General features: G+C 37.4%; 1 protein-coding gene across 1 annotated transcript in view; it reads left to right on the top strand.

Annotated features, from left to right (window-relative positions):
* Positions 1-17245, top strand: part of dnah3 (dynein axonemal heavy chain 3) — a 58474-nt gene that overhangs the window by 15015 nt on the left and 26214 nt on the right. The window contains exons 16-39 of the mRNA XM_055225491.1: positions 587-731; positions 811-1022; positions 1846-1937; positions 2013-2127; positions 2199-2315; positions 2737-2916; positions 3003-3139; positions 4524-4725; positions 5184-5276; positions 5599-5709; positions 6907-7021; positions 7094-7292; positions 7876-7984; positions 8473-8586; positions 9513-9689; positions 10587-10678; positions 11334-11553; positions 11866-12000; positions 12317-12428; positions 13045-13286; positions 14177-14277; positions 14868-14973; positions 15507-15636; positions 16733-16969. Coding sequence (XP_055081466.1) covers positions 587-731; positions 811-1022; positions 1846-1937; positions 2013-2127; positions 2199-2315; positions 2737-2916; positions 3003-3139; positions 4524-4725; positions 5184-5276; positions 5599-5709; positions 6907-7021; positions 7094-7292; positions 7876-7984; positions 8473-8586; positions 9513-9689; positions 10587-10678; positions 11334-11553; positions 11866-12000; positions 12317-12428; positions 13045-13286; positions 14177-14277; positions 14868-14973; positions 15507-15636; positions 16733-16969 — 3493 coding nt within the window. The remainder of the gene's footprint in view (positions 1-586; positions 732-810; positions 1023-1845; positions 1938-2012; positions 2128-2198; positions 2316-2736; positions 2917-3002; positions 3140-4523; positions 4726-5183; positions 5277-5598; positions 5710-6906; positions 7022-7093; positions 7293-7875; positions 7985-8472; positions 8587-9512; positions 9690-10586; positions 10679-11333; positions 11554-11865; positions 12001-12316; positions 12429-13044; positions 13287-14176; positions 14278-14867; positions 14974-15506; positions 15637-16732; positions 16970-17245) is intronic.

Below are 17245 nucleotides of genomic sequence, written 5' to 3'. Positions count from 1 at the left end.
TCCGTCAAAACGTGTACAATAGGCACAGAACACTGGTGTGACTTCTATGATTTTTATGAGACACAAAGTGCAGAGAGCCAAGTGCTGGGTTAAGTGTGAACAGAGTAGACCCGCAATGTTCTGGTGGATGTGTAAATGGGGTCACTGCTGAGTGTTCTGGCATTTTGTATGCAGTTATTTACTGGGAACTATGTGGCTATAGAGACATAAACACGTACTAGCTGTAGAGTGATAAGGGGTCATGGTGTATTCTATGTAACAACTAGTTTCTCCTCTATTTGACTACATTAAGCATTATGTAAGATAGCACAAAAGCTTACTGGGAGACAGCACTAGGCTAAAAAAATACTTTCAATTCAGTCAAAGAAAAAAAATGCAACTTAAACCACTGACTATTTCATCATAGCTTTATTTAAAATTGTCCTGGAAGTGACTTGTTTAGAACTGTTGCGGACACAGCCTGGTACTGGTATAAATGTTCTATTCCATACATTTTAATGTGACAGCAAAAATTGAATGGTACCGGCCTTTAGAATGTTTACAAACACTGGAATGTTCTATAACATGTTTTGTACCCCCTTCTTAGGACATCAACAAAGAGCAGACTCTGCTGGAGAGGGAGCAGAGTGAGTTCCCTCTGCTGCAGGTTCTCATCACAGACAAACAGCTTTACGAACAGCTGTGGACCACGGCTCTCAACTTCGAGACCATGTCCAAGGTCTGGATGAACGGTACCTACCACTTACGTCTCCTACTAAAAAGTATATATGACCAAAGGAGCACAGTTTCATTTTCATCATAATCCATTAGGTCCGTTCAAACACCTGGATGCAGAGAAGATAGCCAATGAGCTTGATGTGATGTGGAGGACCATGCAAAAGCTGACCAAAGCTCTGTCCAACCTCCCCGGGCCCTGTCGAGTGGCCAAGTTCTTCAAAAACGAGATTGACCAGTTTAAGCAGCACCTGCCTGTCCTCACCACTATCTGTAATCCCGGCATCAAGGACCGCCACTGGGAACTGGTATGGCTGTCTCTTTAGACGGCTGACAATAGGAGAGGCCATAAGTGACAATATGGGCAATGTTGAATTATCTTATGAAATTATAGGAACTGTATGTAAGATTTTGATTTAAAATTCCATAAACATCTGTTTGTGTCTCCAACTACAAAGTAGACATTAAATATAGCTTCTATATTTCCGTTTTTTGTGTCAATGCTATTGCTAACTTCTATGAAAATGTTAAATCTAAGATAACAACAACATTTTATTGGTTGTAAAGACTACCCAATTATTTTTAGGAGTAGATTATTTCACTCAGTGGCATTTTTTAAATATTTTTTAAGCTCTGAAATTTCTCCACATTTGTAAAGTGTTTAACACATTGTCAGAATGAGGTTGAATAGTTGGTAGGGCTACACGATTTAGGGTAAATATTAAATTGTGATTGTGATTAGATTTGTGATTTATGTTTTAATAATTATATTCTGTTCACAGTTCACCTTTTAAGCACATCCACGAGAATAGAAAAATTGAAAAAAGAAAAAAAAAAGAACTACTACAATAATCCCATTAGACAGGTTATTTTGTGGTTTGTGTGCTCATTCTGTCCATTCAAATTGCAATTTTAATTTGATTTTGTGCAGCCCTAATGGTGGGTATAATTTCCCTCAGTTCCACATATACCCTGCGATTCTCCACTCTCAGCTTGTTAGTAACAGGATACCCAATCACTGTGCATGAAACTTTGATGATGGAAGTTGAGCTGCAGAATAGTGACTGTACTCATGTGTGCTGTCTTGTGATCCCTGCAGCAGATGAATCATGTATGTACCCTGTGTTGTAGATCAGCTCTATTGTGGGTGCACACGTAAAGCATGATGACCAGAGCTCTCTTCTCCAAATGCTCAACCTGGGACTCTCCAAATTCTCCACCCAGTAAATCCATACACAGAAAAACAACACAACAACTCACTGTACATGAAAATAGTCATTAATATGTCTTTGTCTCAGACTGGAGGAGCTCAGCGCTTCAGCCAGTAAGGAGTATTCTCTTGAGAAGAACATGGCCAAGATGAAACAAGAATGGACAGAACTTTGCTTTACATTTAATGTCTACAAGGATTCTGTAAGATATGTTTTTATTTAAAAACAAACCATACAGAATTTTATAAGTGATGATGATTCATTCTATTATAGGGTACACATATAGTGACGGCCGTGGATGATATCCAAGTACTCCTGGATGACCACATAATCAAGACACAGACAATGCGAGGATCGCCTTTCATCAAACCTATTGAGGCTGCATGCAAGGTAAGTGTATTTCTTTCTACATACGTATTTAACATTTGAAATGACCATTTAAAATGATCAGACTAGGGATGTAACAATAACCAAAATATCATGGTATCGTATCGCCAAAAGTCTCACAGTAATATTATGAGTTACAAGTATCTTTGCTTAAATATAATGTTATGATGCAATAGAGGGAACTACATAGACCATGATCCTTTGTTTTGTTTCAGAGTAGATTGCATGAAGAAAAAACTGGTTCGGTCATAATCCAAATAATGTGATTTGACAAGACTTGGCAAGACTAAAGTAGTTTATTCACAAGTGTGTTCACCTCCACAAAATATTGAGTAAAATATCATACTGAGAGATTTGGATATTGTTACATTCCTAGATCAGACTATAGTATAGAGCATAGACCATGGGCGGTATGTTTATGTAGGATTGGGAGGAGAAACTGCTGAGCATGCAGGACATCATGGACTCCATGTTGAAGTGCCAGGTCACATGGCTTTATCTGGAGCCCATCTTCAGCTCAGAGGACATCATAGCACAGATGCCTGAAGAGGGACGCAAGTTCGCCATTGTAGACAGCTATTGGAAAAACATCATTGGAGAGGCTGTGAGCATTTTTCACTTTACTCTGGGCCTCTATGGCAGATCCAGACTGATACCTCTGTGTACATAACTTTTTTTGTCTTTGTTTAGGTCAAAGACACACATGTGCTGGTGGCAACAGGGCAGCCCAACATGTTAGAGAGACTGCAGGAGTCCAATGTGTTTTTGGACGACATCCTGAAAGGTCTCAACACCTACCTGGAGCAGAAGAGACTTTACTTCCCAAGGTAAAAGAACAATAAATGCATAATTTCGATAGTAGACTGTAATATCTGCAGTGTTTCCCCTACTATTATATTGCCGCTCCCCACCCTGTCAATCAAATTATGCAATGCTAACCACCTATCGTCAAAACAAGTGTTTTACCAAATCCATTCCACTACTCCAAAAGAAACTACTGTATTCATAGAATTCAAGTCCATATTGTGTCTCATATTTTGCCTGCCTAGTCCAATCTGTCACTCAGAGTGATCTGATTCATGTTTTGTGCTATGCTGTAGTCAGCTCTGCTCTGATCCGCTCACAGACAGCGGGAGCAGCTCCACTTCTGCAGATGATAACACGACAGGGACAGATGCAGAAACTATCCCAGCTCAAGAGAAAGTTATATTAGAGTTTTAGATGATAGTGAAATGCATTAATGCTTCATGACATGCAAGAAAATGCAACTTAAAAAGTCTGTTAGCATAATTTATTTGACAGATAAAGCAGTGTGCTCTGTGCATGGGTTATAAAGCAATGAAAGGATGAAGAGTGAGGTTTGCACCTGTGACTGTTGTCTCTGCGTCTGCTTTTATTCAGAAGTACACCATACATAACTGTATTAGGTCATAACTTCAGAGTTCATTACTGCAAATGATTAAGGCCCCAATATGAAATCAAACAAACTATAAGCCCATTTAATTAAAATGCCAAACTTCTGAAAGTTTATAAGATGTTTTACAGCCATGTAATTTTTAAACAATATTTAATACATGTGAATTGAAATATTATATTAAGAAGTAAAATGGCAATCAGTTATCAATCTTTTCTAATATGTAGGTCTATATTTTTCTCCAACATGTATGAGTATGAGATCATGCGTGTGCACAAACACTGAAAACACTGCATCTGTGTTTGTGAAAACTTTATGCTTCCAGCTACTGTTGGTTAAACTGTGTATTTAGTATTTAGTATTTAGTCCTTCATACTAGCTGGAAAATAATTAAGAAATATGTACTTATTGTGGATATACCAATATAATACTGTGAAAATATAATCATGAGTCGAAGTTTTGGAAGTATCATTGTAAAGGAAAGGTAAACCAATTATACCTATGTGCAATACTTAAGTCACTTTACGAAGATGTTATATTAGAGTCTATTTTTAGTTTACTGGAATTTCTCCACTGTGGGACTAATAAAGGCATATCTTATCTTATGACAATGCTCTACCAATCTAATCTTATAAACAAGAAACATTATACACAAAACATTAAAATAAAATAGTTTAGCTGACTGCAAATGTGGTGATCTTTTGACTTTAAATATTTAGTGATTAGCAATGAACACAATTCCAACCAGATTACATTGACTCTATCCCATCATTTTGGGGGCTGTGCCTCTCTTGCAGATTCTTCTTCCTGTCCAATGATGAGCTGCTAGAGATCCTGTCTCAGACCAAAGACCCTCTGTGTGTGCAACCCCACCTGAAGAAATGCTTTGAGGGCATCGCCAAGCTGCACTTCACAGAGGAGCTGGAGATCACAGGCATAATTAGCTCAGAGAAGGAGACTCTGCCCCTGTCCCAGAAGATCTACCCAGCAGAAGCCAAGGTTCGTGCTGTCCTAAGGTCATATGCTATATACACCAGATTAAAAAATATTGTATATTTCCTTTAGGCTCTGTGTACAGCAGTATGCTAGCTAGCTCACTGTGACTACCCAATTATTTTTATATGTTGATTACTTCAGTTTGTGGCATTGTTTTAAAATTAGCATTAGCTTTAGCACTGAGACCCAAACGTCTCTCTTTCTAAACACACCTTATTTGTTTAGTCTTTAACATGTTGTCAGTGACATCCATCCATAACCTGCTGTCCACTTGCCTTATCTTTAAATATTTCGTTTTAGTTTTTAGTTTTGACTCTGCAAAAATCTCATAGAGATACAACTGGCCAGGAAGTAGTGACACTGTTGTGCACAGAACCAATTAATTGTTTACATTACTTCTAAATTTATGCTTGCCCCAGCACCCAACAGCAATCCTGAGGATGATTTGTGTCTTCTGTCAGGGTATGGTGGAGAAGTGGCTGCTGCAAGTTGAGCACCTTATGCTCCGGAGTGTGCGGGATGTCATCTACCAGGGCCTAACCCAGTACGCAGAGGTAGGACATACACCTTATACTTCCACTACACCAGGACCTTACACTGTATGCAGAGGTTGGACACACACTTTATACTTCCTCTACAACAGGACTTTACACAGTATGCAGATGTAGGACACACACTTTATACTTCCACTACACCAGGACCTTACACTGTATGCAGAGGTTGGACACACACTTTATACTTCCTCTACATCAGGACCTTACACAGTATGCAGAGATAGGACATACAGTGTATACTTCCTCTGCACGTGTTTTCACCACCTTGGACTATACGCATAAACATTATCCTGCTCATCAATCTTTCATCTCTTTGCTTTAGTTACCTCGAAAGAAGTGGGTGCTGCAGTGGCCGGGCCAAGTCGTCATCTGTGCCTCCTCCATATTCTGGACCAGTGAAGTGTCTGAAGCTATCCAGAAAAACACTTTACCGGTTTGTGTTACAGTCGATATGTGTACAAATGTATCGCACTTTTAAACATATGTTTGTGCAGACATTTTGCATGATTACCGTAATCAATTTGCCTCAGACTTTAAAAAAAATGTTTTTAATCATAGGTGTCTCTCCCTTGAATACAAGTCCTATTTATATTTTTTTTACTATTCTTTAGGGCTGAACACACATTATAAACTGTTTATATTGTAATATTGGCTGACACCTTTAAGGATGAAGGCAGATTTTATTTATTTTACTTAGTTAAGTGCTAAATAAGCCATGATTTCATCTTAGTTTTGTCTATGGTAAGTTTTTTGTTTTTTTTTTGACTGTTTGACTTGACATGCCCATATCAACTGAACTCATTATTGTGTATATAATGAAATATTGCAATAACATTGATATTGCTTGCCTGAAATCTAGAATACACGCTCCAATATTTTAAGACGATGTGAGCCTGGTGACCCTGCCCAAGTTCAGATGGGCATGATTGACAGGTGGATTAACCAATCAGGGACACTGGTATCAGAAAAAATCAAGAAAAAAAATATTACAGGAGCTGAAAAACATTGCGTATTTCTGCAGAATCAATGATTTTATGATTTGCAGTTGATTTTATTCATAAATGATCTATGATTAATGAGCTCCTTTGTTCTTCTGATTGCACAATCATGTTTGACTGGGCTTTAGACACAACAGAGGGCTTGGGGAACAGACTGATATCAATCTGTATTAAAAAATACATAGAGGTATCAGTCTGGATCTGCCAGGCAACGATATTGCAGTATTAAACAGCCTAAGGAGATCTTGGGTTTTTAAACAGCCTTAAAAACCCAAGATCTTTTCCATTATCTTGCAGCCTTACTATTCTTCTAAAAACAAAACAAATAGAATAAAGTTGTAAATTCCTGCTAAGATTGGTATAATTTTTTTATTATAGAAGATAGGAGTGCATATAAATTGAACTGAATTATTTTAAATCCTTGGGATTGTGGTCAATTATCAAGGTCATTTTAAAGAGAATGTATATATTTATATATACATTACGATACTTGTATACTATACATTATATAGACTTTTTTAACAATGTTTTCCATGAGTTATCTGTTCATTTCATTTGAAAATCTCTAGAGAACAGTATATTGGAATTCTGTCCTTATATTTCCTCATAGACATATCTATTTTCCTTCTTAGGCCTATGTAGATCAGTGCAATGCTCAAATAGCTGACATAGTGGACCTGGTGCGAGGGAAGTTATCAGGAGGAGCTAGGATGACCCTCGGAGCCCTCACTGTCATAGATGTACATGGTAAACTCAAGAACCAGTTTGTTACATAATGAAAGTCACAAATGATACACCTCTATCCCTGGATCCGTACAGCACGAGATGTTGTGACCAAATTGTCCCAGGACAAGGTCTCCTCGCTCAACGACTTTGCATGGATCTCTCAGCTGCGTTACTTCTGGGAGGATGGAGAAGTAATGCTCCGGATGATCACCACTTGTCTCAAATACGGATATGAATATTTAGGCAACTCCCCTCGCTTGGTCATCACCCCACTCACGGATCGCTGTTACAGGTACACTTCTGAGTGGAACTGTAAATGAAGAAGTGGGCTTTTCAGACTGTACTTGTGTAACACGAAAGACTATGGTCCCCTTTAAAACACTCTGGCAAGTATGGCTAAGACAATGAACAAAGCAGCTGTAGTGGCAAAATATATTTTTATTTAGTTGATAATGATAAAACAGTAGTAGTTCCAATTCATTCAATAGTTTAATATTTATTTCTGTAAACAGTAGACACACATAAACCCCAACATGAAAGTGCTGGTGCTTAGTCAGCAAAAGTTAGGCACAATATACAGAAATACATGTCTTTAGATATTATTTCAACAAATAATGTCTAAGCTTCTTTTAATTTAATCTTTCTGTGTACATTACTTAGAGTTTTGCCCAGACATGGTTGCTAGGTAACAGTTATAGAATTCCCTAGTGTGACCTATGATCCAACCAGGAAGTAAAATTTTAAATCTAAAAATTGCCAAAAGGTTTTTAGCTAAATTTTATAATGTAACATAATATAATAATGCAATGATCTTAACTGTATTTTAGTAAACTTTGTTGTCCTGTACCACTAACCACCTTGTTTCACTTGTGCAGGACTCTGATGGGGGCTCTGAAGCTGAACCTTGGGGGAGCTCCTGAGGGTCCAGCTGGAACAGGGAAAACTGAGACCACTAAGGACTTGGCAAAAGCTTTGGCCAAACAGGTATCCAGGAATAGGTAGCGTTCATGTTCTAGAATTTTAAGGTCACATGGTAGGGGCCTATATAACCCTATAGTAGGAGATTTACTGTTTATGAAAGAAGTATTCAAAATAAAATCCACAAACCTTTGATTATTTTGGGAGGATTGGGTCCACAAACTTGCAATATTAGGTTCATGGCCTTAAGTCCTTTCAGTTGGCAACAATCACACTTTTGGAAAATTGCACCACTTTCTGAGGCTGTTATGACAGTATGATTTCACTTTTGTTTATTTATACTGACAAAGAAGGCATTGAACTTTGTCAGGTCAACTAATCAGCAATCTGACAGTTAAACAACAAATTCCACCATAGAATTCTGACCTGTCCTATAGCTCATTTTTAAACTATGGGATTCTACAATGTTGTGAATGTGTCACATTAACCCAATCTATTTGAGTTTTTTCCCTAAATGTAATGTGAAGTTATAACGGTGTGTTATTTGTGTCCAGTGTGTGGTGTTTAACTGCTCAGATGGCCTGGATTACAAAGCCATGAGCAAGTTCTTTAAAGGACTTGCTCAGTCTGGAGCCTGGGCTTGCTTTGATGAGTTCAACCGAATTGAGGTATGAGTGAGACAATGTATGATCTGTAAATAATGTCACATTAGGTAGAAGTAAAATTCCCATAATTTTTTCTATAGACTTTTGTTTAAAAATACATAGTGAAAGGAGGGTAACATGATTTCAAGTGTAAAATGTATTGATAACTTTACAATTCAAACTTTTTCATTTCCCGTCAAGGTTCCAGTCTATGCAAAAACAGGGCCCTTGAGAGCATTAACAAAACATTCAATTCAAGTAACATGTTGGTTTTTAAAGAGAGAATATTATGCAAATTTGACTTTCTACCGTGTTATAATGTTATCCCCTGATCAAAAACATGCCTGAAGAGGTTTTAGATGTGATCCACATATTTGAGTAATCTAGCGATGTCTCCCAGGCCCTATTTGAACCCTCCTTACAGTTAGCAGTATGATTTTGTCCAAGGCTCGCCCCATAAACCTACATCACCCATGTTCCACACGAAACTTTTCCATATATATACAAAAGCATGGTATAAAACAATACGCTACAACTTCAAAAACCTGAGAGGATGAGCAGAAGTTTCATTAGCAGAATGCACGCTGATGTGACAGCACTCTGAGGGGAGAGTGAAAATATATCTTTTTCAAAACAATAGAAGGTAACATGGTGATCTAAATATGTTATGCATTAGCAGTTAATACCCTATAGAAGTGTAATACCCACCCCTCTTTAAAATTCAAAATATTTTTAAGAGGGTCATTTGCTCTAGTCTAAGGGTACTATGCCTGGAGTTTGTTCCACTTGTCTTTCCAAATTCAAAGGTTCACCATGGAGACGACAAACTAATCTGATACAATTAACATTAAATCGGAATTTTACTTCCAGAATCACAAATGTCCTGCCACTGTTGCCCTTTATATAGTGTCTATTGATCTGATTTGCCTCATCTACTCCCCTTGTGTCAGGTGGAGGTGCTGTCCGTGGTGGCCCAGCAGGTCCTGTGCATACAACAGGCTATAGCTAAAAATCTGAAAAAGTTCATGTTTGAGGGGACAGAGCTCTCCCTGAATCCCACCTGTTCCGTCTTCATCACCATGAACCCTGGATATGCTGGGAGAGCTGAGCTGCCCGACAATCTCAAGGTACGACTGTACCTGAAAGACATAGATAATATACACTTTATTAAGAAGACTGACCACTCACTGAAACTGACTACAGTTACAATATATACAAAGCCCAAAGCCCCAAATGCTGATTTATTCTTAATTATAAAAAAACATTTTTTTGGTTTTTATTTATTTTATTTCATTTTATTTTATTTATTTATTTTAATTAGGACAGTGCATATTAATCAACATGTCAACAAACAGCATCAATGTAAATATGCCGGAATTAGCACAATAGCTACTTTACACCCGTTGTCCTAAGGCAGGTCAAAAACAGGAAATTTAAAGAAACACAGACAAACCAAAAGTGCACATAGACATGACAACAAGTGAACCACAATAGACCATATTCCGAGTTTAAGATGTCCCAGGAAAAAAAACCAAAAAAAACCCAATCAAGACAATTATCCAATCATAAAACAGAATGAGGCTCACATGAGTCTCTCATTTGGGTTGCCAGTTTCAATGCTGAAAACCAGTTGGTTTTAACCTAAAAGGACTCTCTCTGATCTGAATCGTCAATACCTAAACCCCAGCACCTGTAGCCAATCATTAATCAGTGCTAGTGCAGCCTCTGCAGCTCAGTGAGAAAATTCTGGAAGTCCTGAGCTTTCACATGAGGCATAACCTGTTTGTTAGAATGAGAAAAACTTGCATTTGTCCAGTATCTGCAGGTTAAGGCAGTGGCAACCCAGGTTCAGTTGTGATTGCAGAACCCTTTTTTTTAAAAAAAACAGAATAAGAGTGCAGACTACATACAGTTCCTTTTACTCATAATATGTTCTAATATTATGTTAAAAATACAAAAAGGATGAGTACTTGGTCTGCTTCATCTATTATTTTTTGTTTGTTTGTCTTTGTCTTCTATTCTAGGCCCTTTTTCGCACTGTGGCTATGATGGTGCCAGATTATGGTCTTATTGGAGAAATTTCACTGTACTCTATGGGCTTCATTGAATCTCGCAAGTATTAAGACATTTTAAATAGTTCACTCAATTTTCAATTTTTATTTGAGTTAAAGTACATATTTTAAATTAAGTTAAGTTAAGTTTTTTTTACAAAAGATACAAAAATACAAGAAGCAGAAGTGAGTTGTTAACAGGATAGAGGTTATGCAGATGACATCACAATCTTTGGAACTATATTAGTCGGTGGCAAATAGGAATGACATTTTCTATTGTCTAAAATGTGAAAGAGCTGTTACAGTCTAATAACAAATATGAAAGTCTACATTTCTGCTAAATATTTAGTTTGCACCGGACATCGAAAACAAGAAAATCAGGTAAAGAGTAGAAAATAGTTTAAACCCACTTTTAACACATTTAACTTTTAAAAAAAAAATATTTTTATTAGTCTAATCGTAACTTTTATGCAGTTTAGACAAGTTTTGTATTTTGTTAACATTATAGTTGCTAGGTAACAGTTATGGAATTACCTCTACATGTCATATCTGCATCCTATATCCAAATAAAATTATACTTCAACTTCACCAAAATAAAATAAAAAAATAAGAAAATTGAAGAAACTTGGCAAAAAATTTTGTATTATGCATTTTAAAATAATTATGTTAACAATGTCTTAGGAAAATTAGCTTGCCATATGTTCTTTAATTTTCCCCCAGTCTGGCTCAGAAGATTGTAGCCACGTACCGGTTATGTTCGGAGCAGCTCTCCTCACAGCATCACTATGACTATGGCATGAGAGCAGTCAAGTCTGTGCTGACCGCCGCAGGGAACCTCAAACTCAAGTATCCCCAAGAGAACGAGAGTGTGCTGCTGCTCAGGGCACTCATGGATGTCAACATGGCCAAGTTTTTAGCCCAAGATGTACCCCTCTTTCAGGTGAGAACACGGTTTTGATTGAAGGAAAGTTCTGATAACATTCAAAGTGGGGTTAAACACTAAATCAACTTTTTTTTGCTACTAAACAATTTACAATGTATTCAGATGGGGGGGCAGTTTGTAAAAGTGGTAAAATGAGTAAATGAAAGGGAAACTGTATGAAATGGTCTTGTTCATGGTGGAGCTCTTCAGTTCTTACTGAGGAGTGCTTGTGTTTACAGGATTCCCAAATAGCAGACATGATTGATATCAGTTGCAGCCCGGCTTTGGTTGTACGATGGTTCTAACTTTGCTTGTCTTCTGGTTGTTCAGGGTATCATCTCTGATTTGTTTCCTGGTGTAGTCCTTCCCAAACCAGACTATGATCTCCTCGTTAAAGCTCTGGACAACAATATCAGAAAGCTCAAACTACAGCCTGTGCCCTGGTTCATTGGCAAAATCATTCAGGTATTTCACTTTTGTGTATAACATTAACTGGTTCTAATCTAACATTACTGCTTCCATTTGAAGTCCTATAAAAGATGCATAAGAAGAATATTGTGAAAATGGTGTGTAGATTTGATCATGTGTAGAGACTTTTATTTAATGTTTTTTGTTTTGTTTTTGTTTTTACTGAATTCTGGTGTCTGCTGTAAATTTAATATGAAAATGAAATAGCTTAAATCAAAGCTGCATCCTTTTGTTGTAGAGAATCATATATGAAACTACTTCTTATTCATTTGGAGCTGCATCTTTTCATTGACATAGTTGTCTAACACTGTAGGTATATGAGATGATGTTGGTGCGACATGGATTCATGATTGTTGGAGACCCACTGGGAGGAAAGACCTCAGCCTACAAAGTCCTTGCTGCTGCTCTTGGAGACTTGCACAAAGGTAATACTGGCAATAACAATTTATCAGATTTATATAGCACCGTTTTTGGACACTCAGACACTCATTCATTCTACAAGAACAATAACCCTTTTTATTGAAATGTTATTAATTGAAACTTATTTGAATCTGAAACCATTCCAAGTACCTCTTGGTTAGTGGTCTCTCTCGTTAGCAACAGGCCGCAAGTGCAAAAAGCAGATATAAACATAAAATAACAATAAATTCTGACTTGATGTGATAAATCGCCATATTTCCAGTAATGGCAACTTTATATGTTGGGCTGATATGCATCGAAACGATGACGTCATTGTCATGCGTAGCAGAGCTCTGCCCCTGGACCTGGAGCCATGTCCAAAGCATGGAAACACAACTTGGCTGGAGGGACCAAACAGAGTCATTCTAAGGTGGCCCCAAGCAAACTGTGCCAATGGGAAAGAGGCTTTTTATACAGTCTATGCTGCCAATCTGTGTTAAATGCCTACCACCACTCATTAAAGAGCAGATATAACTGCTAGCACATATTTAGATCACCATGTCACTCTTTTATTGTTTTGAAAATGCTATATTTCAGTTTTGTCTCACAGCTCTCTCAGCTTGAGCTCTCTCTATCTCATAGAAAACCAGATGGAAGAGTTTGCTGTAAACTACTGCATCATTAACCCCAAATCCATCACCATGGGGCAGCTGTACGGGTGTTTTGATGCGGTCAGTCATGAGTGGTCAAATGGAGTCCTGGCTACTTCCTACAGGAACCAGGCGATCTCTACCTCTGACGACCGCCAGTGGATCATCTTTGACGGGCCCATCGACGCTGTGTGGATCGAGAATATGAACACTGTACTGGACGACAACAAGAAGGTAGAGATGTGAGATAAAGGGAAACTATATTAAAACTTTGCAGTTTATGTCATCAGCATTCCCTAGGGGTGTTGTGCTAACTGGAGACACTGCAGGTTAGATTTTAACACAATCTGACCATGTTGGGCTTCTTTACTGACCTGAAAGCATTGTCAGCTCATGTTTTAGTTGGCTCGACATTAATGGAATTCAGTGAAATTTTGTCACCCCATGCAGAAGAACATTGCCAGATCTGCTCTGTTCACAACTGGCATTTGGCAATGGAATATAATCATGTAGCATAACCAGGAAACCAAGCTCGTAACTTGGAACCCAAGCTCATAATCGAGGAAACCAGGCTTTGGTACTGTGTATTTTCTGGCTTTATTCACACATAAACCTTCCCTGCATATTCCCATTAATTTACCTGGGAAATTACCATATTATAAAATGTAGGGAACTCAATTTTGGCTTTGTTCACAAATGACCCTGTTCAGATAAAATGCAGGGAAATTCCCAAGTCAGGCTATATGTGTAAGTGGGGCTTAAGGAATAGGCCTACCGATTATGCAGAAAACTAAAGGCATATATTGCTAAAGTTTGACAAATATTTAAAATTCAAATATGCTGAAGCTTAAAATATTAAAATCCTCAAATCCTCCCTTTAGCTCTAGTTACGTTTTGTCAATATCTAGTTTTTGTTTTTGTGTTCTTCATACCGGTACTTGTCTGGGTAGTTATAATGTAGTTATGTTATATGTAGTGTAGTTATAATCCTGAAAGTAAAACTTAAAAAGTAATTGCATTTTGTTTTGGTAGGAATACATTACATTTAGTTTCTTTGTTTTTAAAATGGAGTAGAGTTTAAATATCATAGACCTACAGTACACAAAATATTGTTTTTATCCTAGTTGTGTCTGATGAGTGGAGAGATCATTCAGATGAGTCCCAAGATGAGTTTAATCTTTGAACCAGCAGATCTGGAGCAGGCCTCTCCAGCCACTGTCAGTAGGTGAGGGGACCTTATAACTGTATTTTTCCTGCTTGCCAGCTGTTTATCTCTAATGAAAAAAATTTCCCCTTGGAGATGAATAAAAGTAATTTGGTTTCTGATCTTTATGTTTAAGATTTTATTTAAAAAAAATTTGCCTAGTTTTCTTTAATTTTTGTTTTCATTCTGGTGAAACTTATAATTTTATTTCCAGTTCTGTTACCTGGCAACCAAAATGGTAACAAATTGCAAAGTAGTTATGATTAGACTAATAAAAGTAGATGACAACACCTTTAATTTCTTAAATCAATGTTTAATCTGTCAGAAAAATGTGTTCTATTCTCAAAAACGTTTGAACTCACAGCTTTTCTTCCCAACTTTTTTTTTGCACAAATTGATGTAAAACTATGATAAATATTGACCACGGGTATTATCCCACCAAACCAAATCATAATTACAAAAACATGAAAACCTGTCATATACACTTTAATGTTTTATAATATGTAGTGAATAAGCTCCTTCAGTGTAATAATAACAATAAAACAAGTTGTTGTATTAATAATGATGAAAAGCATTCATGTTCTGTATGTCGTTTGGATGCAACCCTCCAGATGTGGTATGATCTACATGGAGCCCCATCAGCTAGGCTGGGCCCCTCTCAGAGACTCCTACATGAACACTCTGCCACAGAGCCTGGATGCAGAGCACAGAGAGCTGGTGAACACTCACTCACCTCACAACACAATTTACAGGGTTAAGGTCTAACAGGCCCAATTCTGCTAAATTTACTTTTTGAACATTTAAGGATATTGTCCTTAGGGTTGACAAAAGTATCAAAAGTCAGATACAAAAACTAGTATCGAAACTAGATAGATTATAGACTAGATTTAAAGTATCGATAAACTCATTAAAGTATTGATAGGGCTGCAACTATCGATTTAAAAAAAAAAATTTATCGATTAATCTAATTTAAATTTTGTAGAGTAATTGCCTGTGCAGCCTGCCTATACAGTCCGCAGGGCATGACATGTGCCACTTGCACCCTCTGCTGGCTGCAATGCTGTTTTTTGTGCAATGAAAAAAGGATTGAATGACTTTTACCTTCAAGCATATATATTATTTACATAGTATATGGTAGATATTTTACTGTTTTTGCACCATAAAAATGTGCCATTTTTTCTGTGTTTGTCTTTCACATTTTGTAACAACATAAGCAACTAACACAGTTTATTATGTTACCTTTGTCACAGATAGTGGACCTCTTTGATTGGTTGGTTCCTGCGTGCCTCGACTTTATTGACAGAGAGTGCCACTTCTTTATCCAAACGTCGCCCATTCATTTGGCTTATAGTTTAATGAGGCTGTACTCTTGTCTCTTGGGTAAGTCCCATCCACTGCACTACCAGTCAAAAGTTTAGACACACCTTCTCATTCAGTGTTTTTTCTTTTCTTTATGTTTACTACTTTCTACATTTTAAATATACACAGAAGGCATCAAATATATGAAGCTAGATATATAGAATGATGTAGCAAAAAAAAGTTAACTCAACTATAGGTGTGCCAGAAGGCAAAGCAGTCAAAGGTGTGCCTGTGTGTAAAGCAGTGATCAAAAATCTGAGATGTTTAAATGATTTAGAATTTATTTATTGTTTACCTTATTCAAATTCATGATATCACCAATACCTTTACATTATTAAAAGCCACATGGTAATGTAAAAAGAAAGTACTACAATTTAATGCTGAAAATTACAATCTATTGTCTAAATAAAAAGTGTTTTTATTATCATCGTGGTGTTGGTGTTTGTAATTTTAGTATCATGACTTGAATACTACTTCATTGAGAATCTACAATGTAAATAGTCATGAAAATAAAGAAGAAACATAAATGAAATAGTGTGTCTACATTTTTAACTGGTAGTGTGACTCACCTTATCTTCTTCCTTAATGTCTGTGTAATCCCTCAGTCATCCAGGTCTGATCCATAGCAAAGGACAATGTTTAAATCTGTCAACTGGACAAATTGTTGTAGAAGTGAAGACCTTTCACTGCTCATCCAAGCCGCTTCTTCAGTTCTGGTCAGATTGCTGGTGGATACTGCCTTATATCTATCTGAAAGGAGGGGCTAACTACGCTGAAACTGTAAACCTCTTTTGCCCCCGGTTTCACCTGAAACTACCCTATTCAACCTTTAACAACCCTGCTATTGTTTTATTTGTTTGGGTCTGAGGATGGACTCATAGATGGGGGATAGATGAGGCTCCTAAGACATCTAATGGGGGCCTGAAACTGGAGACAATAGCTGTTTACAGTTTCAGTGTAGTTAGCCCCTCCCTTCAGTGTCCACCAGCTATCTGACCAGAACTAAGGAGCGACTTGGATGAGCAGCAAAACGGCTTCACTCCTACAACAATTTGTCCAGTTGACAGATTTAAACTTTGTCTTTTGCTTCCTACTTAATGTTTATTTTTTTCCCCAGATGAAATACCAAAGTCCAACCTTGAAGGTGACTGTGCCATGTCCAGCCAGCAGATCACCATGTGGTTGCAGGGTCTCTTCCTGTTTGCAGTGGTGTGGACTCTGGGAGGAACCATCACTGGAGACAGCCGCAAGAAGTTTGACCTCTTCTACAGGGACCTGATCCTGGGCACAAGCAAAGAGCACCCACGGCCCAGGAGTGTTAAACTCAAGAAGAACAACCTGTTCCCCGAGAGAGGTGCAGGGTTTACATGATACTGGAAAATTTTGTGAGATGGTTGTTAAGAACTGTAATATCGATATTATTGCGATATCTTAATATATTTTTTGACTCAGTCATTTCAACTATTAACAAACAAAGACATTACATGCTTTAATCTACAAGTGAAACTGTGTCAAAATAAAATAGGGATGCAAAAAAATAGGGATGCACCGATACTGATACAGGTATCAGACATCAGCGCCAATCCATGGATCAGATGTTGGCTTCCAAATATCGTTTTTTTATTGGTTG

This window comes from Periophthalmus magnuspinnatus, chromosome 11 (genome assembly GCF_009829125.3).
Source record: "Periophthalmus magnuspinnatus isolate fPerMag1 chromosome 11, fPerMag1.2.pri, whole genome shotgun sequence".
Lineage (NCBI taxonomy): Eukaryota > Metazoa > Chordata > Actinopteri > Gobiiformes > Gobiidae > Periophthalmus > Periophthalmus magnuspinnatus.
This window is presented reverse-complemented; position numbering and strand designations above follow the sequence as displayed.